This window comes from Euprymna scolopes, chromosome 8, assembly GCF_053919585.1.
Source record: "Euprymna scolopes isolate OS-2025 chromosome 8, ASM5391958v1, whole genome shotgun sequence".
NCBI classification, from domain to species: domain Eukaryota; kingdom Metazoa; phylum Mollusca; class Cephalopoda; order Sepiida; family Sepiolidae; genus Euprymna; species Euprymna scolopes.
Window position 1 is genome coordinate 105,807,216 of NC_136489.1, and position 18,577 is coordinate 105,825,792.

Below are 18,577 nucleotides of genomic sequence, written 5' to 3' on the forward strand. Positions count from 1 at the left end.
TCAAGGTATGGCAATGGCAGTAACAAAAAGACCAATCAATTGATTATCTATATTTAGAGTTAATTTGGATACACTTTTGGAAGTGGCTATGCGTTTACAACAGCAAAAATTGTTTACAGACAGTTTGGGGTTTGTGATAGTTGGGGATAGCGTCCAGTTGATGACGGTTGTGAATTAGTTAAAGGCAGCTGACGACTCTGATGTCCATAGAGAGAGATCAGAAAAATTGAAGTTGAAGCCAAGTGAGAGTAGATTGAGCTGAGAAGAAAATTGCTGCGCACTGACACGACCAGACAGCTATCAACAGACAACGTTAGGGTTCCTAATTCTACATTATGGTGTCATGCACACACCTTGTGTTGTTTCATTGTGGTGTAATCACGAAGGTGATTGATCTACACCACAGCACTGATATGCTGTTATCGAATATATTAAGAAAAATTCTAGCATGCAGAAACCAACCAAATAATCAGGTCGCAACTAGAAATATAATAAAAGATGAAACCAAAAGAACTGAAACTCTCAGAGTAGATACATATAAAAAAATATTCCTTTATACGAGTAAAAATAGCATCAACATTTACTATCACAAAAATTGACGTTGGAGGGTTTAAAGGGATAGAAATACCAAGGATGGTAGCACCATCCTGACCGCAATTGGAGAGGTATGGTGAGTGCTGGAGTGTTGAAGAGGCTTTTTGCTACTTAGATTCCAGTGAAAGCAATCTGCCATTATTAGGAATCTAATGGCAAACGGCTGGTGCAAGAACATAAAGTGAGTTGTAAAAGTGATTGGAAAAAATGAAGAATATTGCAAATATGAAGAGACTTGTTGTCATTTAGGCTCCAAGAAGCACCATTCGTTTTTATGACTAGTGCAAAAAGCTCCACTGAGTAATAAATACTGCTCATAAACATCCATGAGGTAAAAATCCATTGGGAAAATTTCCACTAAATTTGACATGAAGTACCCTTGATATGATAGATATGGTATATGAGAGGCAATATTATAATCCTAATATTGCTTCTACTACTACTACTACTACTACTACTACTACTACTACTACTACTACTAATAATAATAATAATAATAATAATAATAATAATTAACACTTTTTTATTATTTGGGTTATTTGGACTACTATTCCCACCCTGGTAGTTATTTTCCCAACATTTCAGAAAATATAACCTCCACCCTTCTTCTGATGCATTGTTTCAAACTTGGGAATCTTTATTTTAGAACTCGATAACTGTTTTGGACCGGTAAAAGTGCAGAAAGAAAGACAGTGAAAACAACATATATTGAACAGAAAAGTAAGTACAACAAATAAAGAGAAGTGATCATGCGTCAGTCCGACTGCCAAGTGTGCATGACTTGTACATAACACCGAAAGGCATATTCTTCCGGTCTTTATAGTAACTGGAATAGTTCATGGTTATCTGTAGAGTGAGCATTGCAACACCCCTTTCCTAAACCTTAATTAATTCTGTAGGGGTCTAAATATCGTTTACTCTTGGGGTTTATCATGATAAGGTCTTTGGATTATGTAGACCACATCTCCAATCCTTTACAATTAGATTTAAGGTTTGTGTTTCCATTAGTAATATCATCCATTAGTTTCTGAATGACATCTCAATTCCGTTTCACAAGTCTATCAGTTAAATTAGTCTTACTATTTAGGTGTTTTCACAAAGAAATTGAAAGTTAGAAGCTAGTACAGTCGGGCCAACTTCTTATTTGACAATCCTGCAGCTCAGTTTAACATTGGATTTTATCTTTTCCTTAGAGATTGAACTTCTTTTTTTTTGTTACAAAATAATTTACTTTTGATGCTTCTATTCGCAAAATTTTTATTTTCTACTCAATCTTTAATTGTTCCCATGGAATCCGCTTTATTTCTCAATGTTGTTTCAAATCCTATGCTTTATTATTTTCAGTATCTTCCTTGATTTGCCATATGAACCTACTTTGATGAGTATTCATAGACAACTGGATTTTGCAGGAATTTCGCATGGTACTTCTTGACTTCTTGTAATTTTCTGGTGTTAAGTGATAAATATAAAAAACTAAACTATTACATCCAGTCTGTGCCAAATAAATTATTCCTAATACAATTTCAATTTTTTGAAGAGATTTCACATGGTACTTTTTCGCTTCTTGGAATTTCTTCAACTTACCTGTTTTCTGGTGTTAAGTGATAAATCAAAAAACAAAAAAAAACTATAGTATTGCATCCAATCTGTGCCAAATAAATTATTGGAGTTTCTTAACAGAATCATTTTCAATTTTTACTAGTTTCTTTTTGATGTAACGTTGGCAATAATTTAATCCTCGAATTTAATTTTTGCACTAGTAACAGATCTGGTTATTTTTTATTTATTTTTTTTTTTTTGAGAGTAGTATGGTTGGTCTATTCAAACTTTTTCTATAGATGTAAATGGATTATAGATCAATCAGACACAGAATCTAATTGTAATTTGACATTTGTATTCAGGATATTTATCTGTATGTCCTTTCTTATACTTGTGCCATCATGTTTGTCTGTTCTGTAGATTTAACCCGGATTTTATTTCCTGTATTCATTCTGCAATGTGAATTATTATCCCCAATTTATTACAAGTTTGACAGGTTTTAAAAGGATATTGGCAATCTCTAACTCAATGAAGGACTCCATAACAGAGGCAGGGGTTAAGTGGAAATGTTTTAGGATTCTTTTTCTTTATCTTAATGGCTTTGGAGGAGGTTGTCCTTTCAGCCATATTCTGAATAGAGTTATCTCCTTTTACTTCATGGAGTAATTTATATCGATCATCTTAACATGTAAACATAACATTTTTTAATCATAGAAATTGGGAGCATCTCTATTTTTGCATATTCTAACCAGAGTTATTTCCCATTCGTCTCTTCCTCTATTTGTTTATATTGTCTGTCTTTAGTTACAAAGTGACAACATTTTTTTTTCAGTATTTTGGGTGTACAATACACATTTCTATAACTTATAATGTGTTTTTTTATATTATATTTCTATAACTTATAATGTGTTTTTTTTATATTATTTTCTCACTATAACCCTGTTTTACGTAAAAGAAACATTCTTTTTTTAATTCTGCACAAACTTTTTTCACTTAAAATAATTTGGGCGATTACATGCTTGCTTGCTTGATAATTGGGTAAATTTTTAGTTTACCGACCCCTCAGCATTCACCTTTAATTTGTCGACTTTCAAAGGTTTTGGGGTATGCTGAGAACGAATATCGCATTTATTTTTTTGCACAAACACGCAGTTATTCATATTTGAAGACATTCAGTATCCAACGTAATCCTTATCATTTTTAATGGCGGCTATCTTGTTTTCCAGTCGCGAAAAAACGCCAAAAGAAGCTAAATATGCCACATGTAACTGGAATCCCCCCTCCCCACCATCGGCGTTGGTGCAAAAAAGGTTTATTGGAGGGGGAAGGAGTAAATTCCAAGAAATCTTGAGCAAAAGGAAAGAACGTAAAGACGAAACCACAAATTAAAAACAGTATTTAGAGTAATATTTATTAAAATAAATTAAAAGGTAAATATTACCTTTCGCTACAACAGAACATCGACCACTAATTTGTTTTTTATGGATATTCGATGTTGCTAGCCACAAATCTGATAATCAAATCTGTCGCAAATTTACGGTTTTAATTAATCGAAAAAAAAAATAATAAGTTTTCATGAGTGGTTCTTTGGGGGTATTCAATTATAGAACTTGTGTAGTTTAACAGGTGCTTCGCAGTTTAATTAACCGTTTTTGCATGGAGCCGCTACAACACACCTGTCCCCGCCCCACCATGCAAAAACGGTTAATTGACCTGCAGAAGCACCTGTTAAACTACACAAGTTCTATAATTGAATAACCCCCTCCCAAAAAAAAAAAAAAAAACGGAAAAAATAAGATATGCTTCCGGTCTTTATAGTAACTCATGAAAACTTACTGGCAGCAATATTTTTACTCTTAAATGAGGTGAAAACTTTTTATTTTATGAAAAATATTTGTCATTTAAAATGTCCGCCATGCGTTCATGCACCTTGTGAAACGTCAAGTGACTACGCGCGTGCACACATTTTAGTAAGAAAGTGAAAAAAAAATGAATATAATTAAGAAAGTGAACAAAATTAATGTAATTAAGAAAGTGAAGAAAAAGATTGTCCACTTCGATATCGAGAAACGGAAAAATATCCGAAAGGGTGGGGTGGAGTTATTTCGGTCTTGAAGCCGAAATATGTTTTGGAGGCCATGTTTTGGCTCTTTTTGGCGTTTTTTTCTAAATGGGAAACAAGATGGCCGCCAGCAAAAACAATAGTGATTACGTTGGATACTGAATGCCTTCAAATATGGATAATTGCGTGTTTGCGCAAAAAATAAATGCGATATTCGTTCTCGGCGTACCCGAAAACTTATAAGAGTCGACAAATTAAAGGTGAATACCGAGGAGTCGGTAAACTAAAAAAATACCGATAATTGCATTGTAATGCAGATACATACGAATTTGAATAAGAATGGAAGTGGTGATTAATTTGTAATATGTAGGGAGCGTTACTTGAGGTACATCAGTTCTGGATACTGGTACTTGATTGTTCCCACTAGTTTTATCTGAAAACGTTAGAGAGTCCCTCATTACTGAACATCTTCTATGAGAGTCCTGCAGAATGAAGAATATCTTTATTCTCCGGTTATCTATATTCCTGTCTTAAAAGGTAAGGTAAGAACTATTGTGTGTGTGTGTGTTTTTTTTAATGTTTTGTATGATATTACATTGATGTCCTTCAAATAAGTCAGACGTAAATAGATGCGTTAATTTTACATGATTTTAGATTCGCCGGCTATTCATTCTGATGATAGATACGTTTTGAACATATGTTTGATACAGGATTGTGAGATAAAATAACTTTATATTACAAGAAGTGAAAACCATGCATGAGAACATATTCCAGCGGCAGTTAGTTTGTTGCTGTTTTGTAGATGTTAAGGATTCGAGTGAGGAAGACGATTTCAACATGAAAGTGAAAGTTCCTATTTACAATGTCTCCCCACGGGGCAGAGTTAGACACCAGGGTCGTTTTTTAATGTGGAGAAAAGGATCAAAAATAAAAATTGTCTCAGTCGTGAAGGATTTCTCCTCCACTGATAGAGAACAAGAAATTGAAGTGTAGATCTGAAGAACAGATGCTAAGGAGTTCAAGGTTGCTTATTTGGGGACATCTGCGCTTTACATATAAAAGAGAGCAATACTTATATTTTAGACACGTCAAAGTATCTCTATAAGAGGCTATGCGGTTCGGTCTCCTATGATTAAGCGTAAAATATCCCCCCTATATATATATATATATATATATATATATATATATATATATATATATATATATATATATGTCTGTGTGTCTGTGTGTGTGTTACAACCGGAAAAAAGGAATTATTTTTTACAAAGGAGTAACCACTTATCAAGGCCCAGAGGCTACTATAAGAGTTAATGAGTGCACAGTAGTCATTAGGACAATTGCCTAGTAATCTTTAGTAATGAAAATTTGGTATAATTTGAATATTTAAGGGGATAGTTCAACAAGAACTTGTTTACGTTGGACTTGAAGATGACAATATTGTAGTCAGCTAGAAAGCAGACGAGCAGACAACAGGTGGGCAGGTCTAAGAAAGAAGCTTTACTCATGAAATCCACGTTAAGGTTTAGGCACCGATACAGAGTGGGGGAAATTATTGATGGTGGTTTTGGCTAGACGGGTGTTTTCTTGTGAGGGTTTGGTGAGAGGATACCATAGATTTGAGCTCAGACAAGCAATTGGTATAAAAATAACAATAGAACAGAGACAGGACGCAATGTTTTAAAATATTTAAAATATAGAAAATAAATGACTAGTAATAAAAATTAAAATACAAAACAAAAATATTATTTTCAACTTGGCAATATTATATATCGTAATATAGTTCATTATTATGAACGGTGAATCGAACACCGGAAGTAATACGGTAAATGTAAACACTTTAATTATGAACACGGAAAACAATGCATGAAAAGCAGATAAGTATCGGATTTTAATTAAAATATAAATTAATTAAACATGATTTAGATGAGCTAAAGTGTTTACATAAAAAAGGGAAATGGGTGTCTGCCATATTGTGATAACTGCGGAATGAGAGTAACTAACCGGAAGTGGGAGATTTTAATAATACCGCATATGGCCGAGAAATATGAAAAATATTTAAAAAAAAAAAAAACGAATAATGTTGCACCAATATAAGGGTAACTAACAACGAAAATAGGATAATCAAGTGTTAGTATATTTATTGAAATAGTTGTGCCGGAAAACTTACAAACTATTTAAATGAACTCAGAATTATGTATGATTATGCATGGGACGCATAGCATATGATAATAGGCTATAAAAAAAATTCCAAAAACGTCAATGTATCAGACTTTCGGAGAGAGGAACTATTTATAGATTGATGTGACTTTTGTTCTTTTGTTTTTCGTGCATATTTAGCGCTGATGAATACCCCCACTGGTATAAGAATATTAAAAAAAAAACGTATATGCAGAAAACTATATATAAAAATATCAGTAAAAGGCTGAAACAATTGTACACTTTTACAGTAAATAAAACTGAACACTGAATATGGGTGTGTGTTCAATAAAATATTTCAATATTTAATTTTTTTTATTTATGGAATAAAATCGGAAATTACTAAAGTTATAATCTTTTAACTCAACTGTTTTAAACACACACTCACGCACACACACATATATGAGATAGATAGATAGATAGGGAGAGAGAGGGGGGAGGGAGAGAGAAAGAGTACACAGTTATTGTTAATGAAAAATTGGACAGACTACACAATTATCGGAGTAAATATCTATCATATTTATTTTAATCGATACAGACAGGATATTAAGCATGAACATTTAGTTTTATAGTTATCCCGCTAATAGATTTCCAGGAATCCATGCAGATACATATGGCACATCTTCAGCATTAAACTAGAAATACACACACACACACACACACACACACACACACACACACACATACATACATACATACATACCTGCATACATACATACATACATACATACATACATACAGGGTGGCCGAAAAGTCCCAGGACACTGGCCGAAAAGATGTTCGAAGTGCTTTCACAGAAAGATTTGGAAAGCCCGCGCCATCAAGAAGTAATCTGTATCCGTGGGAGAAGAAAGTTTTTGAAACAGGTAGCGTTCTGGATCAGGCAAGAAATGGCAGGCCTGAAACACGAAAGAAAACGTGTGCTGGTGTTCAAGAATCACTGCAACAGTCTCCCAAGAAATCCACCAGAAAACGTTCTGCTGAACTTGGAATACCAAGGGCTACCATGATGGATCATATGAAAAAGGACTTGGATGTCAAAGCTTATAAGCCATGTGTATAGTGTCCTGGGACTTTTCGGCCACCCTGTACATACATACACACATACATATATATACAAGCAGACCGCCTGGGCATGCTTAAATATGATTTTTTAATTCAAACACATTCGTATTTATTATTATAAAGCCAATTATCTATTGATTATACATTATCTATTGATATATTATACCCATTATATAGTAATGATTTCAAAAGTTACAAATAATAATATTAATAATAATACTTGGGTGTCATCAGCTAAAATTGAAATCAAGACATATAGACCTCCAATGTTATTCACTACTATTTGAGTTACGTCCATACGCATATAAAAACTTTTAAAAACTTATAAATTAAAGTTGTTAAAGATATAATAAAATTTGACTAGAATGACATCAGCTAGAAGCGAAACCAAAACATATAAACCTCTGTTATTCACTACCATTTGAGTTGTGTCCATATGCATATAAAAACTTAAAAATGAAAGTTCTGAAGACATAATAAAAATATATGACTAGGGTGTCATCCACTTGAATCGAAACCAAAACAAATAGCTCCCCAGCATTATTCGTTACCGTCTGTGCCAAGTTCATATGCATATGCATATCAAAACTTAAAAAATTAATGTACTTAAACGTATAAACGTATATTTGCACATGCATAGAACATACACGTTTAGTCAATCATGCCTGCCAAGTTCCAATTTTCTCTCTCTCTCTCTCTCTCTATATATATATATATATATATATATATATATATATATATATATATATATATATATATATATATATATATATATATATACACGTGTGTGTGTGTGTGTGCTGGCCTTCATGGCTCATGTGATGTTGCTTGAATGTGGAAATAATTATATCATCTCTCACATTCTGCAAATGGATATATATACAGGGTGGAAGGATAAATTTGTCACCCTAAAGAAAACAACACTACAGCTTTATTTTAAAACTTTTATTGAAAAAAATCAACTCAGGTAACTTTATTATGTAGTAGACCTGACATCTATTCAATGTAGCTGCCTTCAGCCTTAATCACTGCCTTGATATGAGTCCAGAACTGGAAGCATACTTTTTCCACAAGCGCCACCAGAAGCTCTGCAAATACTCGGCAGATAGCTGGTTTGGGTAATGTGGGAGGTCATATTGATGATGTTCTCGATGTACGATCAAATGAAGAAGGGTGCAAAATCATAGCAGTCCTTCTGAAGCCAAGCCTGAGTCTCTTTGGATTTTTGGGCTGGCACCGAGTCTTGCTGCTACACGTAGGGTCTGCCAGTGGCCACCTGACTGCATCAGGAGATCACCACATCATTCAGCAGATCCAGGTACACTTTGGTGTTGTCTTTCAAGCCGACTTCGAAGATGTGAGGTGGCATGATGTGGTCTACACTTGAAATTACACTAAAGATACTAATCGTGACCGGACACTTCATTGAGCTGTGTCCTCAAGCGTTGAACCGTCCAGATTTGCATTTTCAGAGTGCTAGAAATGGTCCTGTTGTCATAACTTGGATCGGTAGAGAGCATTACTTATACAATCTCACTCGTTGAACATTGTGTAACTTTCAGGACATGATAGAAGGCTCCTATCACTCTTGGGATTTGTACACAACTGGCCAACTAGTAGATGGTTTGCAAAAAAAAAAAGAAAAGAAAATCGGTTTCCATCAAAAGGTAGTGGAATCATGTCATCTTTTTTAGGGCGACAATTTTATCGTTCTATCCTGTGGGTATATATATATATATATATATATATATATATATATATATATATATATATATATATATATATATATATATATATATATATGCGCATGTGTTCTGTTCAGAGAATCAATTTTATCTATTCCAGTATGGTATTCTTCATGTATATATATATATATATATATATATATATATATATATAACGTTAGCTCTCTGTATATCTTTATATAATTCTACACATAGGATTTACTCTTACACTACATTATTAATTTTGTAACACAGTTGCTCTGCATAAAGAGTGGTGTTATGTATTATAGTTAGTAAAATCAACCTTTTTTTCATGAAAATGAAGCAAAGACAGGTGTGTGTGTGTGTGTGTGTGTGTGTGTGTGTGTGTGTGTGTGTGTGTGTGTGTGTGTGTGTGTGTGTGTGTGTGTGTGTGTGTGTGTGTGTGAGCTTTTGTGAAAATGCAGATGCCCCCTATTTTTGTGAAATTTTAACAATGGGTATTGGACAATGTAATAAATATTTTCCAAGGACGCCTCTTACCAATATGTGTACTTGTTTGTTTACTTTTCTCGGGAAGCAGTTTTATTTCCTTCCTCTTTTATTCAATTTATCTAAAAGTTGTTTCTGCACTATGAGTTGGTATTACTTGCACAAGCTTTAAAAATCTTTGCAGATGTCAGACTTATTCTGTGTGATCTAATCCTATTCACCCGACTTCTGCCTTCAAACTAGTTGCTGGCCATTGGTGCAATTCCTAGATATTTGAGGGGAGGGGGGGGTCGTGTATTGATTTCCAGATTGAAAACAATATCGTCAAGATTACAGCATATGCAGCTTTAATATTATTAAGCAGGAAAGGGAGACAGTACTGCGATTTTTTTCTACAAAATTATATTTCTTTGCATAATCGATTATTATTTATTTTTATTTTATTTTTATGAAACTAGCGGGATCTGTGTTTCCTCTGAAAAGTACAAAACCAAAACAACTTCTGCTCCCAGCCCTGAACTCTAAATAAGTAACTGTAGTCGTAGTCGAATTAGGGTTAAATAAGCGTTTTTTGGGTTTTTTTTATCTTTATGCGTTCTATTTATTTTATGGTATGTCCAGAAGGATACTTGTCTCAGAAAAAGTAAAATTAACTTCTCGAATAGAACAGTTTTGCACCACTTTTACGTTTTTTTTACAATCAAGATATAAGGCTGTAAAACTTTATGCCTAGATTCCTTATTCCAGTTTTGATGAAAGTCCATTATATGATTTTGAGTCTAGAAAATATCTAAAATGTAAACTTAAACTTAAAGGGTTTTAAGACAAAAGTTAAATTAAGATAATTTTCCTTAGTTGTATCTCATTATTACAGATCGAATGTAATGCAAAACTGAAATATTTGAATTTTCAAATGAAAAATTTTGCTTAGTTTTATACCCTTCTGCAAATTCATTGAAAATTCTCCATAAAAATCTGGAATTTAGGGAATACTTAGTAATTGATACTAAAATTTCCGAATAACCAGAAGTATCTAAATTTCATGATTTCATAAAACAATGAAAATATATAACCTACATTACTTAATTTCATGCCCAACAAAATTCATAATGATCGATTAGTTTAGGGACGAATCCTATATGAAGAATTATATAAACATATATACATAGCTAACTTGATATAAAAAACAGCTTACACATACAAATACATGCAATGGTGTACATTTATGTATATATTATTATATATACTGTCTTTTACTGCAATTAGTTTTGGAAATAAATTTGAAAACTTCACACGTGTTTTATATTTTTCCTTCACTTGATTTAAAGATTGTATTTCTTATCTTTCCACCGCCCCTAAACTACTGTTTGGTTTGGTTGTTTTATTTTACGGCATAGCAACCCTTTTTAGGTTATTTAATGCTGAATTCGATCATTTTGGTAAAAGTTTTTATGCTTTAAGTTATTTACATATTCAAATAATTGAGAAAAAGAAATAGAGGCTAGAAAAAAGAAAGAGAGAGAAAAAGAGAGAGAGAAAATTGTTGGTTTTGTTTTTGGCTTTAAAGAACATGATTCTGTTTTTGCAAAGAGAAAGGAAAAATAACAACATCAATGTTTGGTGTATTTTAGGCCAGGACACCGGTATCTTCAGACAGCCTAATGTGGTAGCACCAGTTTTCCGCGATGAAAAGCAGGAAGTGATTAATAAAATCAGTTTTCATTCACATTGACATTTTATGGACTAAGCATATAGGGCAAGTGCTCGTCTGAGCTCCAATCTATGGTCCCCTCTCGCCAAACTTTCATGAGAAACACCCGTCTAGCTGAAAACACTATCAATAATTTCCCCTACTCTTTATCTGTACTTCAATCTAAACGTAGATTCCATGAACAAAGTTTCTTTCTTAGAACTGCACGCCTGTGGAACTCTCTTCCGTTTACCTGCTTTCCAGCTGACTACAATATGGTCGTCTTCAAGTCCAACGTAAACAAGTTCTTGATGAGCCGTTCCACTTAAGTAATCCAATTTACCGAATTTCCACTATTAATGATTACTATGGCATTGTTCCATTGACTACTGTACACTCTTTAACCCTTATCTTTGAGTGGCCTCTTGGACTTGATAAGTGGTGACGCCTAGGTAAAGAAAAAAAAAAGAAAAATCAATAAATAAAAACTTACCACTAAGTTTTTTCTTCTATTTTGCAGAGAAATGATGTAAGAGATCGTATCCATACGCAAGGCTGTCTAAAAGGCTTTCGGAATTGGCTCCGCAAGAATGAGATCCTCATCACCATTCTGGGAGTTCTTTTCATTGCCCCACAGGTAAGCATTACACATTTTTTCAACGGTTATGACCTTTAGATTTTTTTTTCTTTTATTTACCACAAACAAGATATATTGCCACAGAAACATATTAGACTATCGTAATTAGGAGCCAGATCGATAGGGTAATCCTCTAAGTCGAAACTTTTGTAGCAACATGTTTGTTCGTGTTACATTTAAATTTCTATGTGTTGATTACAGTACAAGAAACAAGAGAGCAGGGAGGGAATTCCAAAGGCAAGCAATCTAAGAAAAGAATCTATGAGTAAAAATTATTCAGTAAGATTTTGCTTCTAGTCGGGCTTATCTGAGTTATTTGCATCGAGAGGCTACAAGCGCAGTGAATTAACATTCTGTTAAAATACTTGTAAAACAAGTACAAGAACACAACACTTAGATGATGAGGCAGTGCTGGAGCTTGTGCAGGACGTGTGAGATTAGAGACTCTATTTCCGCACCCTGTCCAAAAGGAAGAAAACCTGTCCAGATATGACAACGATACTCCATGCATAAGCGAATTTTCCAGTTTTCTAGCCCGGTTAAGGAGTTCACCTTCTTTGCAGCAAACATGGCAGTAACGTCTTTGTAATTATTCCAATTCATGTTGCACATGAATATTTGGTCGAGAAATTTGAACGTTAAACTTTCGAGAAGAATACTATTAGTCATGGCAATCAGTAGTTAGAAAGGTTTCTTATAATTGTTAAAAGAAATGATACTGCTTGCATGTCGCCTTGGTGAAAGATGTACATATTAAAGTTGTTGACCGCGGTGGGCTGTATCAGTATTGGCTTTTGTTAACTCTCATGTATGTCAAATATTTTTGACTCAAGTGGACTATGTTAACATCAAATTTTGTTGATTTTCATAGACTGTAAGCATATTGACTTTTGCTTACCGATGGGCTGCATATGTATCATTTTTTATGTTGTGGGGACTCACCCATGGACTAAAAATGAACTCTTCCGAACTGTATAAATTAACTGAGAGTTTTGAATCCCGGGGTGTGGTCAGTGTACTTTCGTAGTCCACCATCTTGGCGATGTCCTGGATATGACCTAAAACTATATCCGATGGTGAGGCCCCAGCTTGCGGGCATTGGGGAATGTGGAGCCACCCTTTAATTGCCATTGCTCCCAGGTCCACTCTGACCTGGAGTGGTAATACTTGTTAGGGTCCCAATATGGGTTAAATAGAATCCGACTTAAAAAAAACAAATATACTTCATTAAAAAATCGTTCCTCAAAATCATTAGATTCTGCATTAAATAACCTGAAAAAGGTTGATATGCCGTAAAACAAAAACAACCAACCAACCATCTTGGCGGTACTTACTACGACGATTGCTTTTAAGATATGCTGTTTTGGTTTCAATATATTTTACCCCTTTTTTTTTTTTTTTTTTTTTTTACTCATCTCCGTGTCCGTGTTTTCCTTAGTGATACTTTCAGGGCCACAACATTTTGTTAACTCCTGTGAAAGACATATATGTTGATTTTATGAATCTGTGGGACAGCCTGCTTATAATTAAGGTTATGACAACAGTATATTCTTTACATTGTTTTGACTCTTGAGTATATATCCGAGACAGTTAGACACAGTTAATCAACCAAGAACCACATCACTATATAAAAGCATATTAGATATCAATGGATACACACTCAAGAGTCAAAACAATAAAAAGAATATGCCGTTGTCCTAGCCCCATTTATAACACACACACACACACACACACACACACACACACACACACACACACACACAAATAAAGCATACTAACACACCTGCATCCACCTACATGAACATTAAAAAGGCATAAACATTGGGTTGGCATCTAAGTACTTGCCGTTTTTTTGTAAATATATTGCGTTTTGAAAATGTATAATATTTTATTCATTTTGGTTTTGGTTCAAGTTATTTCAATTTATATATTTTAAGACTATCAAAATGGAATGTCAAAGTTTAAAAAATGCCTTCACTTAATAAAATACTCGTTAGTTCTTATTTTATTTATAAAAAAAAAAAAATGTAAATTTAAAAATCGGCAAGAGCTTAATTGCCAAACTAATACATACATACGCATATTTCAAATAAAATGCATACATATCCACTCACAAAAATTTCACTTATAAACGTACTTAATCAAAGACAAAGATACAAACATATTCGCACACTGACAGAGAGAAATAAATACACACATAAAACAGAAACACGTGCACACTTCAAACAAAAGGAAGAGACCACACAAAGGGATATAGAAAAGAATATGATCATAAAACCGATGGCTTATAACTGCTAATTCTGCTCATAAACAAATAAAACAACCATTGAAAAGGATCTTCTTAGATTGATACATGTGTAGCTAACAGTATGAAAACTAAATATAAGATCGTAAAACGTTGGCAGCGTTCTATTTTCAGATATACATTTTTCTAGCATTGGATCAATAATACTATATATCAACTATATATCTACTATATATCTAAACGTTGATATAAAATCTAAATGTTATTCCGGTTTCTCACATTAAAGGTGAAACCAAACTCTCGATTTCAAGTTAATTCAACTTTATGCAATAAACACATCATCTTTATTACGTATGTCTTGTGTATATGCCATATCAGTCGTAAAGTTCACTAATTGGTATATTGATTTTGAAAAAAAGACATTTTATTAATTAACTATTATTTATTATAGTTTTTTTTTTTATTAGATGACAATTTTGATCTTAATGTAACAGATAATTATGCTTATATTTCTTGGACAAACATTTAGCACTTGCGTTTAAATATTTCTAAATTGCAAATGAAAAGCAAATTGATTTCCTCTTTCTTTTTCTTTCAGTCACATTTAAAAGTTAAACCAATCAAAATTAAAAAAACAACAACTTAATATTAATTTATCTAAATGAAAAACGGTTCATTTCCTGTTTACAATAAAATATTCAATGACATGTTAATTATTTTTTATTAAACTTTAAGTGTTTCAAGTAGCAATTTTTTAAGCGATAGCAAGGCAACAAAGCTAAGTAGTAAACACACACACATGTACATTCACACATACATATACATACAATATACATACATATATATCTACACACACACACACACACACACACACACACACACACACATACATATATATATATATATATATATAAACAGCGAAACAGTACTGTATGTGGATGACTATATATATATATATATATATATATATATATATATATATATATATATATATATATAGGTACATGACGTGTATTATTATGATTGATGATGCTTGTTCGTGTTAATTACAAAGATACACTTTTTCGAAATTATATTTCACAAATCTTGTTTTTGCATTTAAAAAAAATGTTTATTTGTATTATTATTATTTTTCATACAATTTTCAGGTTGTATAAAACCAAAAGTTTTTAATTACTTAATCATTTTGTTTAATCATAAATTGATCAGCCACATTACAACCGGTGTTGACATTTGACCTACTGTATTGATATAAAGTTTGTTTTTGTTTTTGTTTTTTTTAATTCTAGCTGTATACATATACCTACACATACATGTGTATGTGTAGATATATGTAGTAAATAACTCTAGATCAGAGTACTGCTTCTACTTTGACTACAATGAGACAGTGACAAGACATGCAGACAAATAAAGATCCAACTTTCAACTGACTTAAAAACTTTAACAGACGGATGGGCCAACAGCTACAAGTCTTCAACTAACAGCACCTTTAACGAACAGTATTTTTTAGCCGAACTAATTGACTAAATAGGTGAAACATACCTGCTTATATCAAGCTCAAAATGGCAGCAAAGCAAATCATTTGCATGATCACATGTGGCAAATATCTCTATGTACAATCACTTGTTTCGGAAAGCTACTGTCCCTTTTTCCCCACAAACTCAGCACACAAGTCGGTGTTACTTTCGCTAGTTTGGCGAGTTGTTATCACTAGTGGGGTAGTAGCAAGCAATTCATTATTCATCTTAACTCTACTATAGTAGAAAAAAGATCAAATGATTAAATATGACAATAGAAGTTGCTTCCCTGCTAATGTTGAATATTGAGCCGGGACGACATCAATAAAATCGGTGGTGTGTACACACGCATATTTCAGATGGATTTTGATCTACATTCTTGTGTCCTAGAAAAACGAATTGAAGTGTAACTATCACCGAAAACAAAGAAAGTCTTACATTCCAAGTCGCGGACTTAGAAATAGGTAATGCAAAATAAAGAAGAACAATCAAAGAAATGAGAGACGGCAGTCGTCCAGTGTGAGTGACAAATTCGAACGTCGCTTGACACACACACACACACACTCTTACCACTAAACGAAGTTATTATTGTACATATATATCTCTCTGTCTCTCTTGTCAATAACCAACAGGAAATTATAAATAAACTTGTATGCTGACAAAATTCATCTATGATGATTTTGAGAACAATGACAAAAGAATTGAAAGATGTATATAATTTCGCAAAGTGCAAACTAGACAATTATATATACATTAAATAATGCAACACTGTCAGTATACACCCTGGTTAATATTGTGGGTGACTGATATCTAACATAAATAGAGATTTTGTCCGTCAGTGACAACGTTTTTAAACATAATCAAAATATTTCGAAATATTAGATATTTGCATCAATAGTAAATAATAAATTCCCAACAAATAATGCAGATGTCATGACCAAAATTTGAAACCAAAACCTTAAGATTTTCAGTCTGGCGTTCTATTAACTGAGCTATTTGGACTTTCTTATAAATAGAGCGTAAAACATTACTATAATAAAATGATTATAATTTTGGCGTTATGTCATAGATTTATGATTTACAAAACATGAATTCAAGCGTAAGTAATATAAAATGAATGGGTAAATATTATCAATAGCATCAGTATTTTTTCTAACAGGTCAACACATTTTATTTTAACTACATATTGGTGCTAAAAACAATTAAATATTTAATATATACTTGAATCTGGGCTCAAAATTCTAGTACTATAAACTGCAAAGCATAGATGAGAAAATAAAAAAAGGGGTGAAAAGATGTTGACTGTAAGCAAAAAAGTGCTTGCCAGTGAAACTTTCAGAAATATTTTTCCGTTTGGATCAGATCTAAAGAAAAACCTAGGAAAAATAATTGTCAGATAGGGTCCATAATTATAGTACCATAAACTTTAAAAATTTTGGATACCCTAATAATTAAACAAGTAATTTTTAGAAAAATTTTAATTTTGATAAACTTTTTAATAAATTATTTTTTAAACTTAATGTTTATTTGATATAATCTGATTTTTTTTTTAAATTAGAGTGGAGAGATTTCCAATTCGAATTGTCATAAAATGGTTTATCCTTGCCTAGAATACAGAATCTGGATATGAGAAAGAACAGCGTGTTTTTCCACTAATAAAAGACGAACCTAGTAGAAGTTGTCAGTTACATTTTAGCATTCGAAGGACTAAGATCATTGAGTGATATAGATTTGAAAATGGTGTTATAGGAGAAAAATATGCTATGCAAGGAAGTTCTGACAGCAAACACATTGTTTCTGAGTGAAGCATTGAAAAAGTTGCTATCAGCAAAGTGTATAATACGTAAGAAAATTCCGGTGGTGAGCATATATTTCCCAATTTTAATATTGAAAACTACTGTTCGAAAAAAGTATTTTACTTATCTCCTCTTCAAGAGGTTGGACACAAGGTCAGGTGTGGTTTGGAAACCGACGCACCAGGATTAGCGTATTGTAACCTACAAAAATGCCTGAGCAGCCCCACCAGTATATCTTAGTTAGCGATAAACTAAGACTGTATCTAAAAGAAAGTAAAGTGTGGGAGGGTTGATCACCTGAGACTAAACAGAACGATATCTCAGCCTAATACCAACAAAGTCACTTTCAGACTGATTGGCGAGGACGTAACTAAGAAGAGAATACTTTGTAAAGAAGTTCCAGTGGCAAGCATCTACAACGACCATTTTTTTTTTTTTTTTATCTCTTTGTTTATTTTTTCATCCCCACTTTTCAGTAATTTGTAGCTAACATTTTTTTGCTTTCCTTATTTTGCAGATTGCGGTTGTCTTATTAGCGAGGACTCAAGTGAAATTTATGCGATATAAACGAACAGTGGTTACTCCACCAGCCTCACTTTGATGACATTTACCCATATAAGAACAAAAATTAATCCATGCCCCCTCCCCCCCCCCCCAAAAAAAAATGAATGGATAAAATGACTCTTCTTTTTATATTATTTCATTTCACAAAGAAAAAAGAGAATTTTTAAAAAATCCATCTACGACAGAGGAAGGTATTTAAAAAAAATCTTCACTAAGGAATGGAAGACTAACGTTACCTTTCAAATAAAAAATGACGTTTACAATGTTTTTATGACCATATCAGGAGAAATTTGTTTCTGATATTCAAACCTGAAGAAAATGTCCAAATGTGAAACAAAAAAAAAATGTGTTTTGCTGTGATGATACAGATACCGTAAAACGGCAATCCCTGCCAGAAATATCATTCCGTTTAGGTTTGGTCTAAAGAAAAACCCAGGATAAATAATTACCAGATAAATGGCCAGTTTTATTCATTCG

At 32.9% G+C, this 18,577-nt stretch overlaps 1 protein-coding gene across 3 annotated transcripts in view; it reads left to right on the forward strand.

The window, feature by feature from the left end:
- Positions 1-18,186, forward strand: part of LOC145283701 (tetraspanin-33-like) — a 299,518-nt gene extending 281,332 nt beyond the window's left edge. For all 3 annotated transcript variants that reach the window (XM_080132727.1, XM_080132726.1, XM_080132725.1), the window contains 2 exons: positions 11,862-11,978; positions 18,054-18,186. In XM_080132727.1, coding sequence (XP_079988853.1) covers positions 11,862-11,978; positions 18,054-18,137 — 201 coding nt within the window. In that variant the 3' untranslated portion in view covers positions 18,138-18,186. The remainder of the gene's footprint in view (positions 1-11,861; positions 11,979-18,053) is intronic.
- The last annotated feature ends 391 nt before the right edge of the window (positions 18,187-18,577 follow it).